At 49.7% G+C, this 15287-nt stretch overlaps 8 protein-coding genes across 8 annotated transcripts; 5 read left to right on the top strand and 3 right to left on the bottom strand.

The window, feature by feature from the left end:
- The first annotated feature begins 109 nt into the window (after positions 1-109).
- Positions 110-1287, top strand: ASPBRDRAFT_37270 (uncharacterized protein). Its single transcript, XM_067623690.1, has one exon. The coding sequence runs from the start codon at positions 327-329 to the stop codon at positions 1092-1094; it is 768 nt and encodes a 255-aa protein (XP_067485299.1). The 5' UTR covers positions 110-326; the 3' UTR covers positions 1095-1287.
- Positions 1288-1659: 372 nt separating this feature from the next.
- On the top strand, positions 1660-2802 carry ASPBRDRAFT_191311 (D-mandelate dehydrogenase-like dehydrogenase; the record flags this gene model as incomplete). The annotated part of the gene is made up of 3 exons (XM_067620354.1): positions 1660-1848; positions 1917-1992; positions 2045-2802. The coding sequence occupies 3 exons, from the start codon at positions 1660-1662 to the stop codon at positions 2800-2802; spliced, it is 1023 nt and encodes a 340-aa protein (XP_067485298.1).
- Positions 2803-2969: 167 nt separating this feature from the next.
- Positions 2970-4661, bottom strand: ASPBRDRAFT_114098 (uncharacterized protein; the record flags this gene model as incomplete). The annotated part of the gene is made up of 3 exons (XM_067616792.1): positions 2970-4024; positions 4077-4335; positions 4395-4661. 3 exons carry the CDS (start codon positions 4659-4661, stop codon positions 2970-2972), a joined length of 1581 nt encoding a protein of 526 aa, XP_067485297.1.
- On the bottom strand, positions 4449-5789 carry ASPBRDRAFT_255669 (uncharacterized protein). The gene is made up of 2 exons (XM_067622189.1): positions 5035-5789; positions 4449-4876 (listed from the first exon to the last, which is right to left on the bottom strand). The coding sequence occupies exons 1-2, from the start codon at positions 5622-5624 to the stop codon at positions 4741-4743; spliced, it is 726 nt and encodes a 241-aa protein (XP_067485296.1). The 5' UTR covers positions 5625-5789; the 3' UTR covers positions 4449-4740.
- A 248-nt stretch (positions 5790-6037) lies between these two features.
- Positions 6038-7136, top strand: ASPBRDRAFT_50851 (uncharacterized protein; the record flags this gene model as incomplete). Its single annotated transcript, XM_067626618.1, has 4 exons — positions 6038-6081; positions 6138-6363; positions 6432-6488; positions 6570-7136. The coding sequence occupies 4 exons, from the start codon at positions 6038-6040 to the stop codon at positions 7134-7136; spliced, it is 894 nt and encodes a 297-aa protein (XP_067485295.1).
- Positions 7137-11174: 4038 nt separating this feature from the next.
- On the top strand, positions 11175-11534 carry ASPBRDRAFT_37265 (uncharacterized protein). Its single transcript, XM_067623688.1, has one exon. It carries the CDS (start codon positions 11181-11183, stop codon positions 11487-11489), a length of 309 nt encoding a protein of 102 aa, XP_067485294.1. The 5' UTR covers positions 11175-11180; the 3' UTR covers positions 11490-11534.
- A 586-nt stretch (positions 11535-12120) lies between these two features.
- On the top strand, positions 12121-13399 carry ASPBRDRAFT_202897 (malate dehydrogenase; the record flags this gene model as incomplete). The annotated part of the gene is made up of 5 exons (XM_067621652.1): positions 12121-12189; positions 12261-12459; positions 12530-12540; positions 12624-12963; positions 13027-13399. The coding sequence occupies 5 exons, from the start codon at positions 12121-12123 to the stop codon at positions 13371-13373; spliced, it is 966 nt and encodes a 321-aa protein (XP_067485293.1). The 3' UTR covers positions 13374-13399.
- A 251-nt stretch (positions 13400-13650) lies between these two features.
- Positions 13651-14830, bottom strand: ASPBRDRAFT_167476 (uncharacterized protein; the record flags this gene model as incomplete). The annotated part of the gene is made up of 3 exons (XM_067619617.1): positions 13651-14140; positions 14220-14712; positions 14764-14830. 3 exons carry the CDS (start codon positions 14828-14830, stop codon positions 13651-13653), a joined length of 1050 nt encoding a protein of 349 aa, XP_067485292.1.
- Between the last annotated feature and the right edge of the window lie 457 nt (positions 14831-15287).

Here is a 15287-nt window from a genome sequence, read left to right as displayed (position 1 = left end):
GATATTTGATGCAACAGCATTTCCTATATCGATAAGCACTATAACTAGTCTCCTTAAGGACTAGCATCTCTTATGACATAACTTCGAATCCAGTCGAAGTGAGGCCTTAGGCAGACAATATTGAGCCCCGCGCATGTCATGTTGATCTGACATTTGTTTATCAAACGCAACTCAACTTGATTTCCACACCTGCTAGCCAAATCATACTATCCATTACTTTAATTCTTCTCGCCCTACCCTATCAAAAAAGGCCTGGCAACCTCCAAGCGTTGTCTGTGCACAACTACGTACAGATGTGGCAACAATCAACCCGAATAGAGACAACAATGGCCAATAACCTGCCCGCAGAGGTGGAAGCTTATCTCCAAGAATTAGTCAAGCGTCTCACCGAGTACCTTAACGACCAGCTCGTCGGGGTATATCTATTCGGTTCAGCGAGTTATGGGGCTTATGAGCCCGGCCTCAGCGACCTCGACGTGCAGGCTATTGTGAAGAACCCGCTTGACACCGCTGCTAAGCAAGCAATTATATCCCGCGTGAACCAGGCTGCCCTACCTTGCCCGGCTACCAAACTCGAGTTCGTGGTCTATGCTCAGGAAGCTGTGAATCCAGCCAGCCGCCACCCTATGTTCGAGATCAATTTGAACACAGGCCCTCACCAGTCTGATCATATTTCTCTTGACCCCGCTAGCGAGGCAAGCCACTGGTTCTTACTTGACATTGCCATGGGACGCCAACTGGGCCGTAGTCTGTACGGACTTGAGACGACCGATGCTTTCGCCGCTATTCCCCGACGTTGGATTCTAGAAGGAATCTCCAATTCTCTTGCCTGGCACCAAGCGAACGAATTAAACTCAGCTAATAGCGTTCTCAACGCTTGTCGAGGCTGGCGATACATTGTCACAGAGGAATTTTCTTCTAAACTAGACGGGGCGAAATGGGCTGTGCAACAGCAGGGGTGTCCGGACGTGGTCAGTCGTGCTATTGCAGCACGCAAAACGGGAGAAAAACTCCCTACAGACCAGGTCATGACGCTTTACGATATTGTTATGGCGGCTAGCCGGAGTGCTTGTCCTGTCTATGGGAGCACGTGAGACAAGTCATGGAACAGGTCTTACAATGTAATAATTCGCTTTCTACATTCTTGCGGAATTCGAGCAAGCCCCTGAGAGCACGAACAGATCAGTTATGAAATGACATGAAGCTCTATCTCCTTGAATGTTGTATCCTGTTACTTGATTGATATGTTTGGCAAATAAATTGTCCGAGCTTTCACTGAAAGAGAAAGAACAAGAAAAAAAAAAAAAAAAAAAATAGAAACCCATAGTACTAGACAGGTAGGACAGCCTTTGTCATGTTCGAGCATGCAACATAGATATATAGAAGATCATACAGAACACATTCGACGAATGTTCTAGGATGAGCCTAAACGTTTTGCCCTGGCGCCGAAATCTAACCTGGGCGGGAGGGAGTTTAGCCGTTCCCTACTCCGCTTGTTGTTGCCCTGCTCAGATCAGACAACAGTCATAATTAATCTCTTATTCAAAGACCTGACATGAACCAATAGAAAGTAATACGTTCATATTCAACAGCTGTTCAAAGATGAGGCCCGGACAGAAAGCAGTGCGAACTATATTCCCTCGCAGTATCATCAGAACCATGTCCTCGGCTAAACCCCGCATTCTCTTCTTCAACCCCGTGAAACACGCAGTGCCATTTTATGAGAAGTTACAAGAACATGCCCATACAGAGGTCGTGACAAGTAAAGGAAGGCAGGAGTTCTTCAAGGATGTCACAGACAAATATAAAGACATCTTTGCTATCTACCGGACATCTGCTAGCGGTGCAGTGAGTATACCCTCACCCATACCACAATATACCCGGACTTAGTATAACTAATAGAGTACTCTATAAAGGTAGCTGGCAAGTTCGACGCAGAACTAATCAGTCATCTCCCATCAACCTGCAAATACATCTTTCACAATGGAGCAGGTACGTGAACCGACTATCTAACACCCAAACAACACTAACAAACAGCAACCAGGCTACGACCCAATCGACACCGAAGCCTGCGCCAAACGAGGCATCATCGTCACCAACGCCCCAGACCCAGTCACAGATGCAACCGCTGACCTAGCCATTCTTCTCCTGCTGGGTGCTCTCCGAAACCTTAATCCGGCACTTCGCTCCCTCCACGCGGGAACCTTCAAACAAGGCGTCGATTTCGGCCACGACCCCCGAGGCAAGACGCTAGGTATCCTCGGTATGGGTCGAATCGGTCGCGCCATCAAACACCGCTGTGAGCCGTTTGGCATCAAGACCGTTTATCATAATCGTCGTCCTTTGTCTGCGGATCAAGCCTCCGGGGCGGAGTACGTCTCGTTTGAGAAGTTGCTCACTGAGAGTGACATTATTAGTATTAACGTGCCCTTGAATGCGGATACGAAGCATTTGATTGGTGCAGCGGAAATAGCGAAGATGAAGCCTGGTGTTGTTATTATCAATACGGCACGAGGTGCTATTGTCGATGAGGCTGCGATGGCTGATGCCTTGGCGAGCGGGAATATTGGTGCTGTTGGGCTGGATGTGTATGAAAGGGAGCCGGAGATTCATGAGAAGTTGCTGAGGAATGAGCGTGCGCTTTTGGTTCCGCATATTGGGACGCATACGTATGAGACGTTGGCGAAGATGGAGGAGTGGGCGATGGAGAATGCGAGACGGGCGGTTGTGGGTGAGGTGTTGCTGTCGCCGGTTCCGGAGCATAGGGGGTTGGTGATTGAGAAGGCTGAAGAGTGTGAATAGCTTGGTTCATTGGCACATATATTGTAATGTTTGTGTTTGCATTCTAGAGAAAGTAATTGTGAAGATGTTTACCGGGCATATGGAGGTATCCTTTCTGAAAGTACTTCCATTCACTTATAGATCATGTTTCGACATAGTTAAACCATTCATCATTGTAGCGCAGAAATCTACTGATTGAACCGCACATTGTTAATCCTGCCACTGTTATTTCCAATTTGAAATCCCGAGTTGTTCCCCTGGAAGACCACACTGTTGGTGTAGGTGGTGGTTGACTGAATGACCTTGACAACAGTCTCACTCAGAAGATCATCCTGGCCAGCAGCGACATCCTTCAGCAGCGGCAGGCCATTCTTGACCTTCTTCATCTGCGAGACTTCATCCTCACAAATCTTGCGCTGCTCATCCTTCACCGCGGGGAACAATTCGATCAAATCGTCGACCAAACTATTGGTATCTTCGATCAATCGCGAGAAATCCTTCATCTGATAGATAACCAATGCATCAACCGGATTGACCATCGAGTTACCCTGTCGTCCCTTGGCGAGCTCATCCATCTGCTGATGAAGCGAAGCAGAAGTGCTGTCCAGCTCCTTCCCAGGATCCATGGTTAGAGCTGCGGGATTCTTCTTCTTGAAGCGGCCCGAAAGCTTATCCGCGTCCGCAATTAGCTCCAGGATCTCGTTCAGGAGATCTTGCACCTTGGGAATATCCTCAGGTGCGAGCTTGATCTCGCGAGCGGACCCCAGATCGTCCAGATTGGCTAGTCCAACCGACTTTCCCCATCGAGTGAGACGCAGCTTGATCACATCAACTTTCAGCAAGCTCGTCTGGAATTCTTTGCCGAAGCTATCGCCAATCTGCAGCGACCCGAAGAAACCCACCGCTTGATTGAGTAGCTTGGACTGCTCAGATAGCTGGTCCATCATCTCCCGCTGCATGTCTGTCATATCGTCCTGTTTAGATGCAATCTCTTGGTTCTGTTCGCGAATGGCATCCGTACTTGATTTGATCGCTGCCGTTCTTTCGTCGATAAGGTTGGCGTTGGACACTAGGAACTCGACATTGCCGTTCATGCTTTCGACGACTGTGTTCATGACCTCGACGGTCTTCAAAGTCGACAGCCCGACGGCTTGACTCATCTCGTTGATGGCCGTCTCCAACTCCTCGCTGGCAGCAGCCAATTCGCCATCATTCCCCTTGAGGAGACTCTCGAACCATTTCTCTGTTTTCATGAGCTTATACTCGGGAAAATCAGACAAAGAAAAGAAACTTACTGAACCGTTTCTCTTTCGCATACTTCTGCGCGATGGCGCAAATCCTGAGTATACTGGAGAAGACACGGCTCACGCATCTCTGAAACGGAGGCAACTCCGGCATCTTCTGATCGATAATCGACAGGCGATCGAAGAATCGATGGGTGAACTCGAAGAATCCCATGACGGTATTATAGTCGGCCGACACCGTGGAGAAGGATTCCATGACTTGCCCAAATGCCGAGAAGATCAAACTGGCAGGCATAGCTGGGGGGAATATCTTCAGAAAGTAAGTACCGTGCTTAGGAGGTTAGTTACCATGTTGGATGATTGTCTTACCGAAGCAGCATTGCCAACCGATTGTATGGTGTTGACGATTCCCTGAATCAGCCACATATTATTCTTGAACGCCGTCCTCATCTTGCCTACTTTGGACTTGTCGGAACGAAAATCGCTAAAGTTGTTCGATAGCCCCTCGGTTCCTGCCATCACCTCGTCCATGCTCTTGAACTGGCCCAGGCGAAGGCTTTTGCCGGTCGCTTTCTCGTATTCTTCGATTGCATCTTGCCAGAGATGAACAATGGACGACTCGCCGTGTGAGCCCATGTTTGTCCGTGTATGCCAGATGCTATTGAGAGATGAAACGAAATACAAGATGGGATGATAATGAGGCCTCGATCTCCGACTAGGCATTCAAGACAGGATAAGATAAGAAACAGGAACCCCTGCTCAGGTCTGGCAACTTCATCATGCATGGAAGCCCTACTAATAATCCACCCCGGTCGGTTGTGCACCTGAACTCCCCCTCTCCCCCACCGGCCCTATATTCGAGGTTCAGTCAGCAAGCAGCCTTAGGTTGACCCCGATGATTCTCCTCCACTGACACTATAGCTGAAAGTGCGGCTGGGAGACTGCAGAAACCACACGCTAACATTCTAGCTAATAGGGAGTTGAAATGGCTCGCGATGTGCCGACTTACCGACCCCATTCCAGCCCAACAGAACAGCTTTCCCGAAGACCCGCGACAGACCGTCGATCGTTGTTGAGATCGAGCGGCATCCCATCACTCATGATCTGACGGCGACTTTTCCCGTTTTGGGGGCTTCGCCTGATGCATATGTCAGTCCATAGCCCAGTCGACACGTCATGTCTTTTAGCGGATAATGGATGATAGTCTACCCCGCTCTTTGGTGGGGGGATGGTCTGCTTAGTGGTTGCTTGGCTTCGATCTGTACGATGATGTCTATAAGATGACTTGTCTGGCCCTAACGGCGGACTACATGTGACAGATGATCCTATTGTGGCAGGTTGCAGACACGCCGGGCAGAAATGTTCGAGACAGCAGTGCTGGTGAGTCAATAGCTCGCAGCAGCAGCAGCAGCAGCAGATGAGAGACGTACGCAGACTATTACGGACTGTAGAGATACTATGACACCATAGTACAGGTACAAGTCGATGCCACGAAATCATATACATGGATGGGACCGGCGAATTAATGGCAGACATCATATTCACAACATATGTTTTTACCCATGCAAGGCGCCGATAATGTCCTCTGTCCCTACCCATCAAGGTCTATATTTTCCTTTCCCCCCTCTGAACATCACATAGGGTCCGTCATGACTCTCCTATCGGTCACTCCGACGAGTAGCTAAGTTTGAATCGGAGCAGGGAAATAAGTTCCGGTGCTGCATATCATCCTACGGCTCTTTTCACTAGACAGGCTGAGCTGAGGCTGGTTGTGCATTGATGCAGGTTGCCTACTTGCGCTAAGACAGTCTAGTCAAGCCATCCCCTTCCCCTCTCTAGTGGTAGACCAGGATATATAAACCACAGAGTATCCGTTCGCACCTATAATCTCCGTCTGCTCTCCATACGGAAGAGATATATTGTTCTTAGTCTACTGATTAACGCGTTGGCAGTACCTCAAACAGCAATACAAACAAGCATCTCCTGGTTGCACACCCACAACTTCTTCAAACATGCCTATCAAGACCATCAAGGACGTCTCCAAGGCGAGAGTGGAGTATAACAAACCTCCCAGTGTGTTCGATAGATAGTCTAACCAGGGTGATGTCCCAGCATTGTCTTTGTCCACGGCTTTGAGACAGACCGAAAATCCTGGACGACCGAAGAGGATGTCTTCTGGCCAGGCACAGTTCTCCCGAAGCTGGTCAACAACGCCCGCATTCTGGCATACGAGTCCGAGGATATAACCGTTGATACCATCTGGAACGAGGAAGATTTGATGACCGAGGTCTCCGATGACCTGTGTGATGAGCTTGTGGGGGTGCGGAACGGCGATGTGGTCTGTCATCCATTCCCTCCCCGTCACAAGTGTTCCTTTTATTTTCTGTCGTGCTAACTGTGTTCCAGGCCAAGCGACCCATTATCTTCATTGCCCACTGCCTTGGTGGCCTGATCTGTGAGCGCGTACGTGCCCTTCCCCACCTCCTTGACTTGTAAGATCTCCGAAGAATATTACTGACACTGGGGCACCCATGTCTACTACAGGCCCTCGTCCGAGCAGCCAACGACGACGACAAAAAGCAAGTTGCAGATTCTACATTGGGCCTCATGCTCCTCGGAACCCCGTACTACTCGCCCGCAAACATCAGCGAAGCCAGCAAATACTTCCGCCTAGCCCAGCAAGATATCCCCACCCCCGAAGACCTGCTCGAGAAGTCACAGTACATTCTGGAATATGGGAAAGAATTCGACCAATACCGACAGACCGCTCCGCTGAAGTTGAAGATCTTCTACGAGGGAGCGCCGACGAAAGTCAACGGCGAGGAGTTCAAAGTTGTCGAGTCAGCCGTCGTGGCCTTGCCTGATACGCAGAAGCAAACTGTTCGCATCGGATACAACCATTACGGCATGAGTAGCTTCAAGGATGAGAATGACAAGGAGTTCAAGAAGGTCTTCAATGCGTTGAAGGCCTGGTTGGGAAGTCTTCCGCAGCCGGAAGAAAAGGGGACGATTAACAATATCTCGAATGCCTCGTTCGCTGGGTCTACTAATTCGGGCTTGCAGCTGGGGCAGAATGCGGGTGCGCTTAACGGGTTTACATTTGGTCGGTAGGTAGGTAGATAGGATTCTACTCTGTACCTGGGATGATGTATTAGGACTGTCTTCATTGTTTGTCAATATAGTATTCTTATTGTTATAACCGATTGTGCCCGCTATATAAAATGCTAGCTATGCAGGTGCTTCATTCTCTGAGCCGAGAATGTAGCTTACAACCTGCAGAAACCCATGCCAAAGCGGATAAACATACACATAAAAAGATTTATTGCACTTTGAACGAATGGTGCACCTGGCTGACTAGCTGTCTGCGAATCATCATTTTCTACATTTACTGCCGCCCTCCTGCTCATTTCTAGTCGTATGCGTATTCTTGCCCCGATGACTTAACCGCGATGTGTTTAGGTCCTCTACTCAGCGTGTTCAGCATCTATCACCAAAGCCGGAGTCTTACGTGTTCCTAGCCCAAGTCGGGCTCCGTCCGGGAAAGGCATGGCTGCGAGGACATGCAGACACAGCCAGTGATACGCCTAAGCAGTTACGCTCATCTCCGATGATGGGGAAGGTGCCAATGTGATAGGTAATATCTCGTGACACGGCTCGGGGGTCACCGCTCGAGCTGATCAGTATAATATCTCCAATGAGCCAGTCTTATTTCTGCAGTATGACCTCATTATGCACCCCACTGCCTACATGGAGTGCCTCCTTGTCGATGACTGGTTTCTCTCCCTCGGTATAGAAGGTAAATCTTATGTTACTGATAGACAGAAGGAAGAAGGATAGGATCTATCAACACGCGTAGAAAGACCTGACTACAGCGTAGAACCATATGTGTTCAGTTGAGGACCAAACGGGCTACCACCTGCAGCGAGCTACGAGCTCCACTGACTTGCGCTTTAGCTACTGAGTGATCTGTTCCACGCGCTAGACACGGCTGGATATCCGAAGGTTCCTGCAAGTCCCTGGGCTCAGCTGAGCGGTGGAGTCAGGGCTGCAGGGTGACCCACCTGCCCTCTAATATGGACATTGTGGGTTGGAAGTCGGACCTTCTCTGTCCATATCTCGGCAGTGAGAGGTGATATTAACTGGCTCAAAGAATAGGATCCTGGAACTCTACTGTAGGATCCAGCATCCCACAGCGGATACCTGTTCAACATCATCTATTCTAGAGCGTCCCGTCGACCACCAGTACGATGAGGTTGCCGGGCTCGAAGACAGAGGTGAGTAAAGCATCCCCTTCACACTATACAGTAGGCTGGGTTGACATGACATTAGCCGGAGCCGGCGCCCGCGCCGACGGCCGACTTCGCCAACTCGGAGAACAAGGGACTCCAGATGGGTCAGAATTACGGACATGTGGAGGCTTCGTTCTACAGTGACGCTATCCAAGGCATCAACATTGCCGCAGGCGCCTCGGTGTATATGGGTAGGGAATGAAAACGGGTCCCCGAGCATGAGCGGAGGAAGACTAACAATACGTGCGTGTCTAGGCGAGCAAAAAACGGTGGAAGATAAACTTCTTGACGCCTTAATCGGCCGTGACCCAGAGAATAGGAAAGACCTCCATGATGCTGAGCCCGGAACATGCGAATGGCTTCTAGACAGCGCACTTTTTCGTGAATGGATGGAAAAGAACCCCGCTAATACAGGCCCACTCTATGTTGAAGGCATCCCCGGTAGTGGCAAAAGCGTGCTGCTAAAGTTCCTCACCAAAGAAGTGGAAAGGCAGCAGCGTGTTGGATCTCCAGGTTCACCACCGGTGGACAAAAAGCTTCTCTCACTGGGTCCTACCGGAAAGACAATAGCGGCCGCCTGCTTCTGCGATGACAGGAATGAACACCGGCGGACCCCCATTTGGATTCTGAGGACATTGATGTACCGGCTTTTCCATCAGGGTCGGAGCTTGGTGAAACACCTGCAGAAGCACATCCAAAAACTCGAAGACTTCGATGCCTCGGGATCCGACCCGGCTGAATTGCAGTCGAAGGATGTTTTACAGAAGATCCTCGAAGAGCTGATTCCAGATCCAGAAGTAGAAGTTGTCTACTTTATCGTCGATGGCCTGGATCAATGTGGACTATACCAGCACGATGTTCTTGTCATGATCAAGGAGCTTTCTAAAAGCATCAACGATGAAGCCATGAGGCAGGGTGAGCAGTTCAGCCTGCGCTTCATCATCTCCGATCGAGGCAGTAGCATCGTTCGTAATATCTTGCGCCCTGAATATACCGTCGACATGCCCACAGACAACCGACCGGACATCGAACAAGTCATCGACAAGGCCATCAAGCGCATCCAGGAGTACCGCGGCTTCTCCGATTCTATCCTGCATTTTACGACTGATTTGCTCAAGAGAAATTCTAAAGGCATGTTCATGTGGGTATCACTTATCCTGGGTGATCTGCGGAGTTGGGACGGAACTTGGTCAGAGAGAAAGATTGAAGAAAAGCTCCACAGCATCCCTTCAGATGTGGCAGCCTTTTACAAGGCAATATTAAGGGCGCAAGCGCTGGACAGCAGATCGAAGTTACAAACACTGTTGATGTGGGTCTATCTGGCGGGTCGGCCCCTGGCCTTAGAGGAGCTGAACGTCGTGCTTCAGCTCCAGGAAAAGGGGAGATCTGCTGGAGCGGGGAGCTCAGAAGATGATGTTGATCAACTGCGGCGCGATATCAAGAGCAGGTGGAATGTCTTGCTAGAAGTCCATGACGGTTTTGTCCATCTTACTCACCAGTCAGTCAAGGACTTTCTGTCGGGTGTATTCAGTGGGGAAGGTAAGAAGGAATATCCAAAATACGGATTAACCCTGGTAGAAGCACACCGAAGGATAGCCTCGACTTGCGTCGCCTATTTGCAAATTGAGGAAGTTCACCGACGTGAAGTACCCAAGCCTCCAGTCGATGAGAGCGGGATGATCGATGAGACTCGGCTCAAAGAAGTCAGGGATAAATATGTGGAAGGACTCCCCCTCCTGCAGTATGCTGTCGTATTCGTGGGCCATCACCTGCATGAAAGTGACATCCACGAGGAGACAGATGTGGAGGGCATGAAAGAATTCTTTGCTGCCAATTCAGCCGCGCTAGCCAGTTGGTCTCCAGCATACGATCTCTTGAAGAGATATACTTCTGGGAAATGTAAGTTATCTTTTGTGAACACCAAGCAGTCCCGAGATCCATACTAACACATTGCACCACAGATTCCGGACACAGCAGTAGCACGAGCCATCTGTTTGTTGCAGCACGACTGAATCTCCCCTGGTTAGCTGAACATTCACCACTATGGGCCACTTACACCTCCCTGCCATCACACGTCTGGGCCCCGGATTTGTCCGGCTGGTGCGCTATTCACATTGCGGCTGACTCCGAGTCTGTGGAAATGATAGACTGGCTCTTGAGTAAGGGTGCCTTTGTAAGTGCCACGACTGTCGGGCCTCCTCACCCTGGCCGAACAGCCTTGCATCTTGCTGCCGCCAAGCGGTCCGAGAAGGGGACCAAAATGGTCCGCTCTCTGCTCAGGGCAGGAGCGAGCCCTACGACTGCGACCAAACGCGGAGGAAACACGCCGCTGCATTATGCCATTGATAGTCGCTCGGTTGAAACTGTAAAGGTACTACTTGAAAAGGGGGCCCATCCGAACGTTGCAAATAACTCTGGAGCGACTCCCCTTCACAAATGTGCGGCTATTCCCGGCCTGGAAGACATCGTGAAAGTCCTTCTTGATCATGGCGCCGATCCCAACAAAAAAGCAAGCATTGGTGCCGTTTCAGCGGTCCGCGGGTTGTCAAGCCTCGGGAACACGAGAGACATATGGCAGACTTATTATACCGTCAATTCCGGGCATACTGCGCTGCATATTGCCACAGAGGCAAAGAATACGGAGCAGACAGTGAAGACTCTCTTGGAGCATGGAGCAGACCCTAACTCGCGAGACAGCGCGGGCCGGAGCCCGTTGCATATTGCTGTGGTCAAAATGCACCCTGAAGCCATGACCAAGATGTTGATCGAGCATGGCTCCGACCCGAATGCACGGGATTGCTATGGAAAGACACCGCTTTCCATGCTGCTGACAACCATTACACTGCAGGTAGAGCAGCAGCCGGAGATGTTCAAGACCATCCAGGCCTCGAGAAAACGAATGATCGAGATGCTGCTGTCTGCGGGGGCTGATCCACACGCTGAATGCAAAGACAAGCAAACTCCGATCACACTGGCTGAAAAAGCAAAGCTACAATGGGCTGCCCATTTGTTGAATCGGAAGCAGCATAACGGAAATGAGAATGGGACTGCGACGTTAGAAGAAGTCGAGAAGCCCAAGCAACCCGAGCATGCCAAGCACGAAGCTGAGGCTTTAAAGGGGTTACACGAATTAGAACGCCAGGCATCACGTTGGCTTCCGAAGAGGCCATTCTAGAGGATGATCCGATTGCCCATCATTGGGCATTAGGTGATAGTTGACTGAGTGACTAATACAAGTCTTTGCTGTCCATGATAGCCAATTATCCAATTACTAGTGACTATAGCTATCAGGATATAATAACTGTGCAGACAACTAGCAATAAGCTTCCATAATACCCGTATATCCCGTATGTTGCAGATGACCTCCTCAATTACTAGTTGAGTATAAACGAGGACGTTTTCGTCATTCGTTTTCTTCGCCCTCCAGAGCGCCGCCGTACAGACCTCATGACTCCCCAAGGTTCCATGACTGAGGTAGAGAAGACTATGCCCATGAAGAAAGATTACTCTCGTATATTCTGAGCCATGCCTAAATCTTCTGAACCAGAACTATGGAAATGAAGTCTGAAGAAAAATCAGCCAGATATCCAGTGTTGTCCTCTTCAGGCCAGCCGGCTATACTTGGGCCGTGCGGGTGAACGTTCACCCACCGCGACGTCCACCATCTTTCATGATGCATACCATCGAGAGCATCACCAAGGATAAAACCAGAATATCGCCATTCTCATTGCCAATCTAGTAGCTTCTGTCTGGGATCAAGTGAATACATCTGCTAAATCTGATATACAACCCATACAATACCCAACATGGTGAAAATTGCACTTCTTGGCGCCGCAGGCCAGATAGGCACGCCTCTCAGTCTTCTATGTAAAGCAGTAAGTATAAAGCAATATATGATACAAAGTGAGCGCTTCATCTTTGGGAGTCGTTGGCTGACTTCATCTAGAGTGATCTCTTTGATGAGATTGCTCTGTACGATATCGTTCATGTACCGGGCATCGCAACGGACTTGATGCACATCGACACCAAAGCCAGGGTTACTGGCTATCTTCCACAAGATGACGGATTGAAGAAAGCCCTTACCGGGGCTGACATTATTGTTGTCACTGCTGGTATTGCTCGGAAGCCGGGTATGACTCGATATGGTAAGTATTACAGCGCTACTGGTATTATCTAAGTATATATGTCCAGCTGCTAACAAATGTACGCATATAGATTTATTCAAGGTGAGTCAATAGCTATACGATACACCAGCACATACTCCATGCCCGTATATTTACTAGAGCGCCCTCTTCTGACTATATTCCAGACCAACGCCCACATCATCCGCGCCATCTTCACCGAAGTCGCAGCAACGTGCCCTAAAGCGATCTCCTGCATCGTCACCAACCCCGTCAACTCCACAGTCCCCGTCGCAGCCGAGACTCTCAAACGAGCAGGCGTCTTCGACCCTACGCGTCTCTTCGGCGTCACTACCCTGGACGTCGTGCGGGCATCTACCTTCGTCGCGCACGCTATGAACACCGACCCCAAGGCCTATAAAGTTCCCGTCATTGGTGGGCACAGCGGAGCTACCATACTGCCGCTATATAGTCAGGCTCAACCGCCGGTCAATCTTGATGAGGAGACTTTGGCTGCTGTTATTAACCGTGCGTTTCTGTTCAGTGTTCCCATTTCCTGGGAGAGTATGTGCTAATAATCGGGCAAAATAGGGGTGCAATTCGGTGGTGACGAGATCGTGAAAAGTAAGCAGGGCGCCGGAAGTGCTACTACGTGCATGGCGTATGCGGGATTTCGTTTCGTGAAGGCTATTTTGGCCGCTATGGGTGGGGAGACTGTTACTGAGGAGGCGTATATCTATCTTCCTGGGGTTCGGGGTGGGGAGGGGATTGCAACTAAACTTGGAGTGGACTACTTTGCTGTTAGGATTGAGATTGGGGAGATGGGGGCTGCGAAGGTGCTTCCTATTGGTGAGATATCGGAGAATGAGGGTAAGCTTCTCAGAGTTGCTGTTGAGGGGTTGAAGAAGGACATTGCTACTGGGTTGGCTCTGGAGTAGGATACATTGAAAAATAAGTATGGCTGTGTATAAATGTTTCGTTGATGAACATCAGTCGGATCTTACAAATCTTGCTATAGCAACATGCATCTACAATGTACGTCGCTTCGACTGGTAATTCAATAACGACTTTATTATCAATTTTAACGTGGAGCACGATATTAAGTATTAGGCTGCTTGCGCTTGCCAATCAGTACTAAACGTAATTACCACTGGGGTCTCTGCAGCTTGGCATCGAACGTGCAAGTCTCACATAAGGAGCAACTTCCAAATGAGTTCACTTGTTGGACGATCTCCCGTTCTTAGAACTCCAGTCTTCGACCATCTTCAGGACGTTCTTCTGTTTACCATCATAGCCGACATACTTCATCCAATCTTTCAAACTCTTGATGCGCCGAGGATGGATTTTGTCCAAAACTGTCGTATCACGAGCTTTAGTAATGCCGTCCCCCCAATAGCGCCACCAGGCCCCGAAATTGTCACGCCAACTCATGACGGAGTCATCTCGAACCGCATCAGGGCCGAGAGCCCAGTTGACATACGCACCGGGGTAAGGCTCTGCAACGGAGGCATATTCTTCAAACGGGATGCTTTTATGAACCGCGGGTTTACCTGTGACTTCGGTGAAAGTCTTCGCGATCTCTGCAAAGCTGACGTTATCCGTCATGACTTGGAGGTCCATGCCGGCCGACTCGGACGGATTGTCAAAAATCCAGAGATTGTATGTACCGACGTCACAAAGTGCTATCAATGGAAGCTTCACATCGCTTGCTTTATTTCAGTGGTTAGAACGTTCCATAAGAGCCCATATTATGGGGACAGTACGAGCGAAGTAAGGGATAGAACCCACGCGCTGGATTGATCCACACAAACGAGCCATCCGGCTGCTCGACAGGCACGAACATCCCGTCCATGAGCATGTCCATGTAGGGACCAGTACTGAACAAGGTGCTCTTCATGCCGTCTTGCCCCTGGGCGAGGATGAATTTGCCCACTCTTCCTTTGGACTCCATGTGGCCACAATAGTACTTTTCGTCGAAGTTCGCAGCGTCCATGGCATATTCGATATTAGCCCAGACATAGTGCTGTACCCGTTCAGACCTTGCAATCTCGTAGGCTCTGAATCCGTAGAAGAGCTCGTCTTTCTCTCCCAGAGTGAATCCGTCCGTGTTGACCCAGGCTCCGTAGACACCTCGAAAAAGATTATGTAGGTCTTGCTGGTTATCCTGGGCACCTTCAAGCAAAGTCACATTCGGGAGACCAGCGAGCTTGCGGGCGCGAGCAGAGTTGGGATTTCGCGTCAGAACCCTAACGCCATATCGACCGCTTTCGGCCAGGGCTACTTCCAGGTTAGTGCGAGTCATGAGCGATAACGACGAACTCTGCATACCTTGAACCACGGGGATACCTTGGGCACCAGTGCCTCCGATTACAGCGATTTCCTTGATATCGGCCATGATAAGTATGAGCGAAACTATAGGTAGAATTCAGTGTCCAACGCACGTATAACTGGTGCCGACGGTGGAGTTATTTATAAATGTACTGGATCTCTGGCGGCGCCTGATGACGTATAATCTAGAGAGATACAATTACTCATCTATACTAATCTTCTATCCATCACCGTCATCAGTCCGTGTTTGACCATATCATCCCCCGTTGACTCCAGGTGGCGGGCGGAATTAATAATCCTGAATACTAATCAGCTTAACTTGCCGGGCAGGGAGGAAAGGAGGAGGGTGTGTCCTTCTATCGGAATATTATAGTTTGAAATTAGGTTACCCGAATTATTGAGAACTTTGTAGGTGCAATCCAACCGTTATTGTCTCAAAAGATGCAGTATTTGGAGCTTGGTGGCCGTTGAACGTGTTACAACCGCTCCTACGTTTTATAGATAGCCACTACGGCAACTAACCA

This window comes from Aspergillus brasiliensis (genome assembly GCF_001889945.1).
Source record: "Aspergillus brasiliensis CBS 101740 unplaced genomic scaffold ASPBRscaffold_1, whole genome shotgun sequence".
NCBI lineage: Eukaryota > Fungi > Ascomycota > Eurotiomycetes > Eurotiales > Aspergillaceae > Aspergillus > Aspergillus brasiliensis.
Note: the sequence above shows the minus strand (reverse complement) of the source record. Positions and strands in the feature narration are given on the sequence as shown.

Coding starts and splice junctions, on each gene's coding strand:
- ASPBRDRAFT_37270 (XM_067623690.1), top strand. CDS start 327: ATGGCCAATAACCTGCCCGCAGAGGTGGAAGCTTATCTCCAAGAATTA.
- ASPBRDRAFT_255669 (XM_067622189.1), bottom strand. CDS start 5,624: ATGGGTAGGGACAGAGGACATTATCGGCGCCTTGCATGGGTAAAAACA. Junction 4,877..5,034: donor GTTGGGCTGGAATGGGGTCG/GTAAGTCGGCAC, acceptor CCTCGAATATAG/GGCCGGTGGGGGAGAGGGGG.
- ASPBRDRAFT_37265 (XM_067623688.1), top strand. CDS start 11,181: ATGTTCAAGACCATCCAGGCCTCGAGAAAACGAATGATCGAGATGCTG.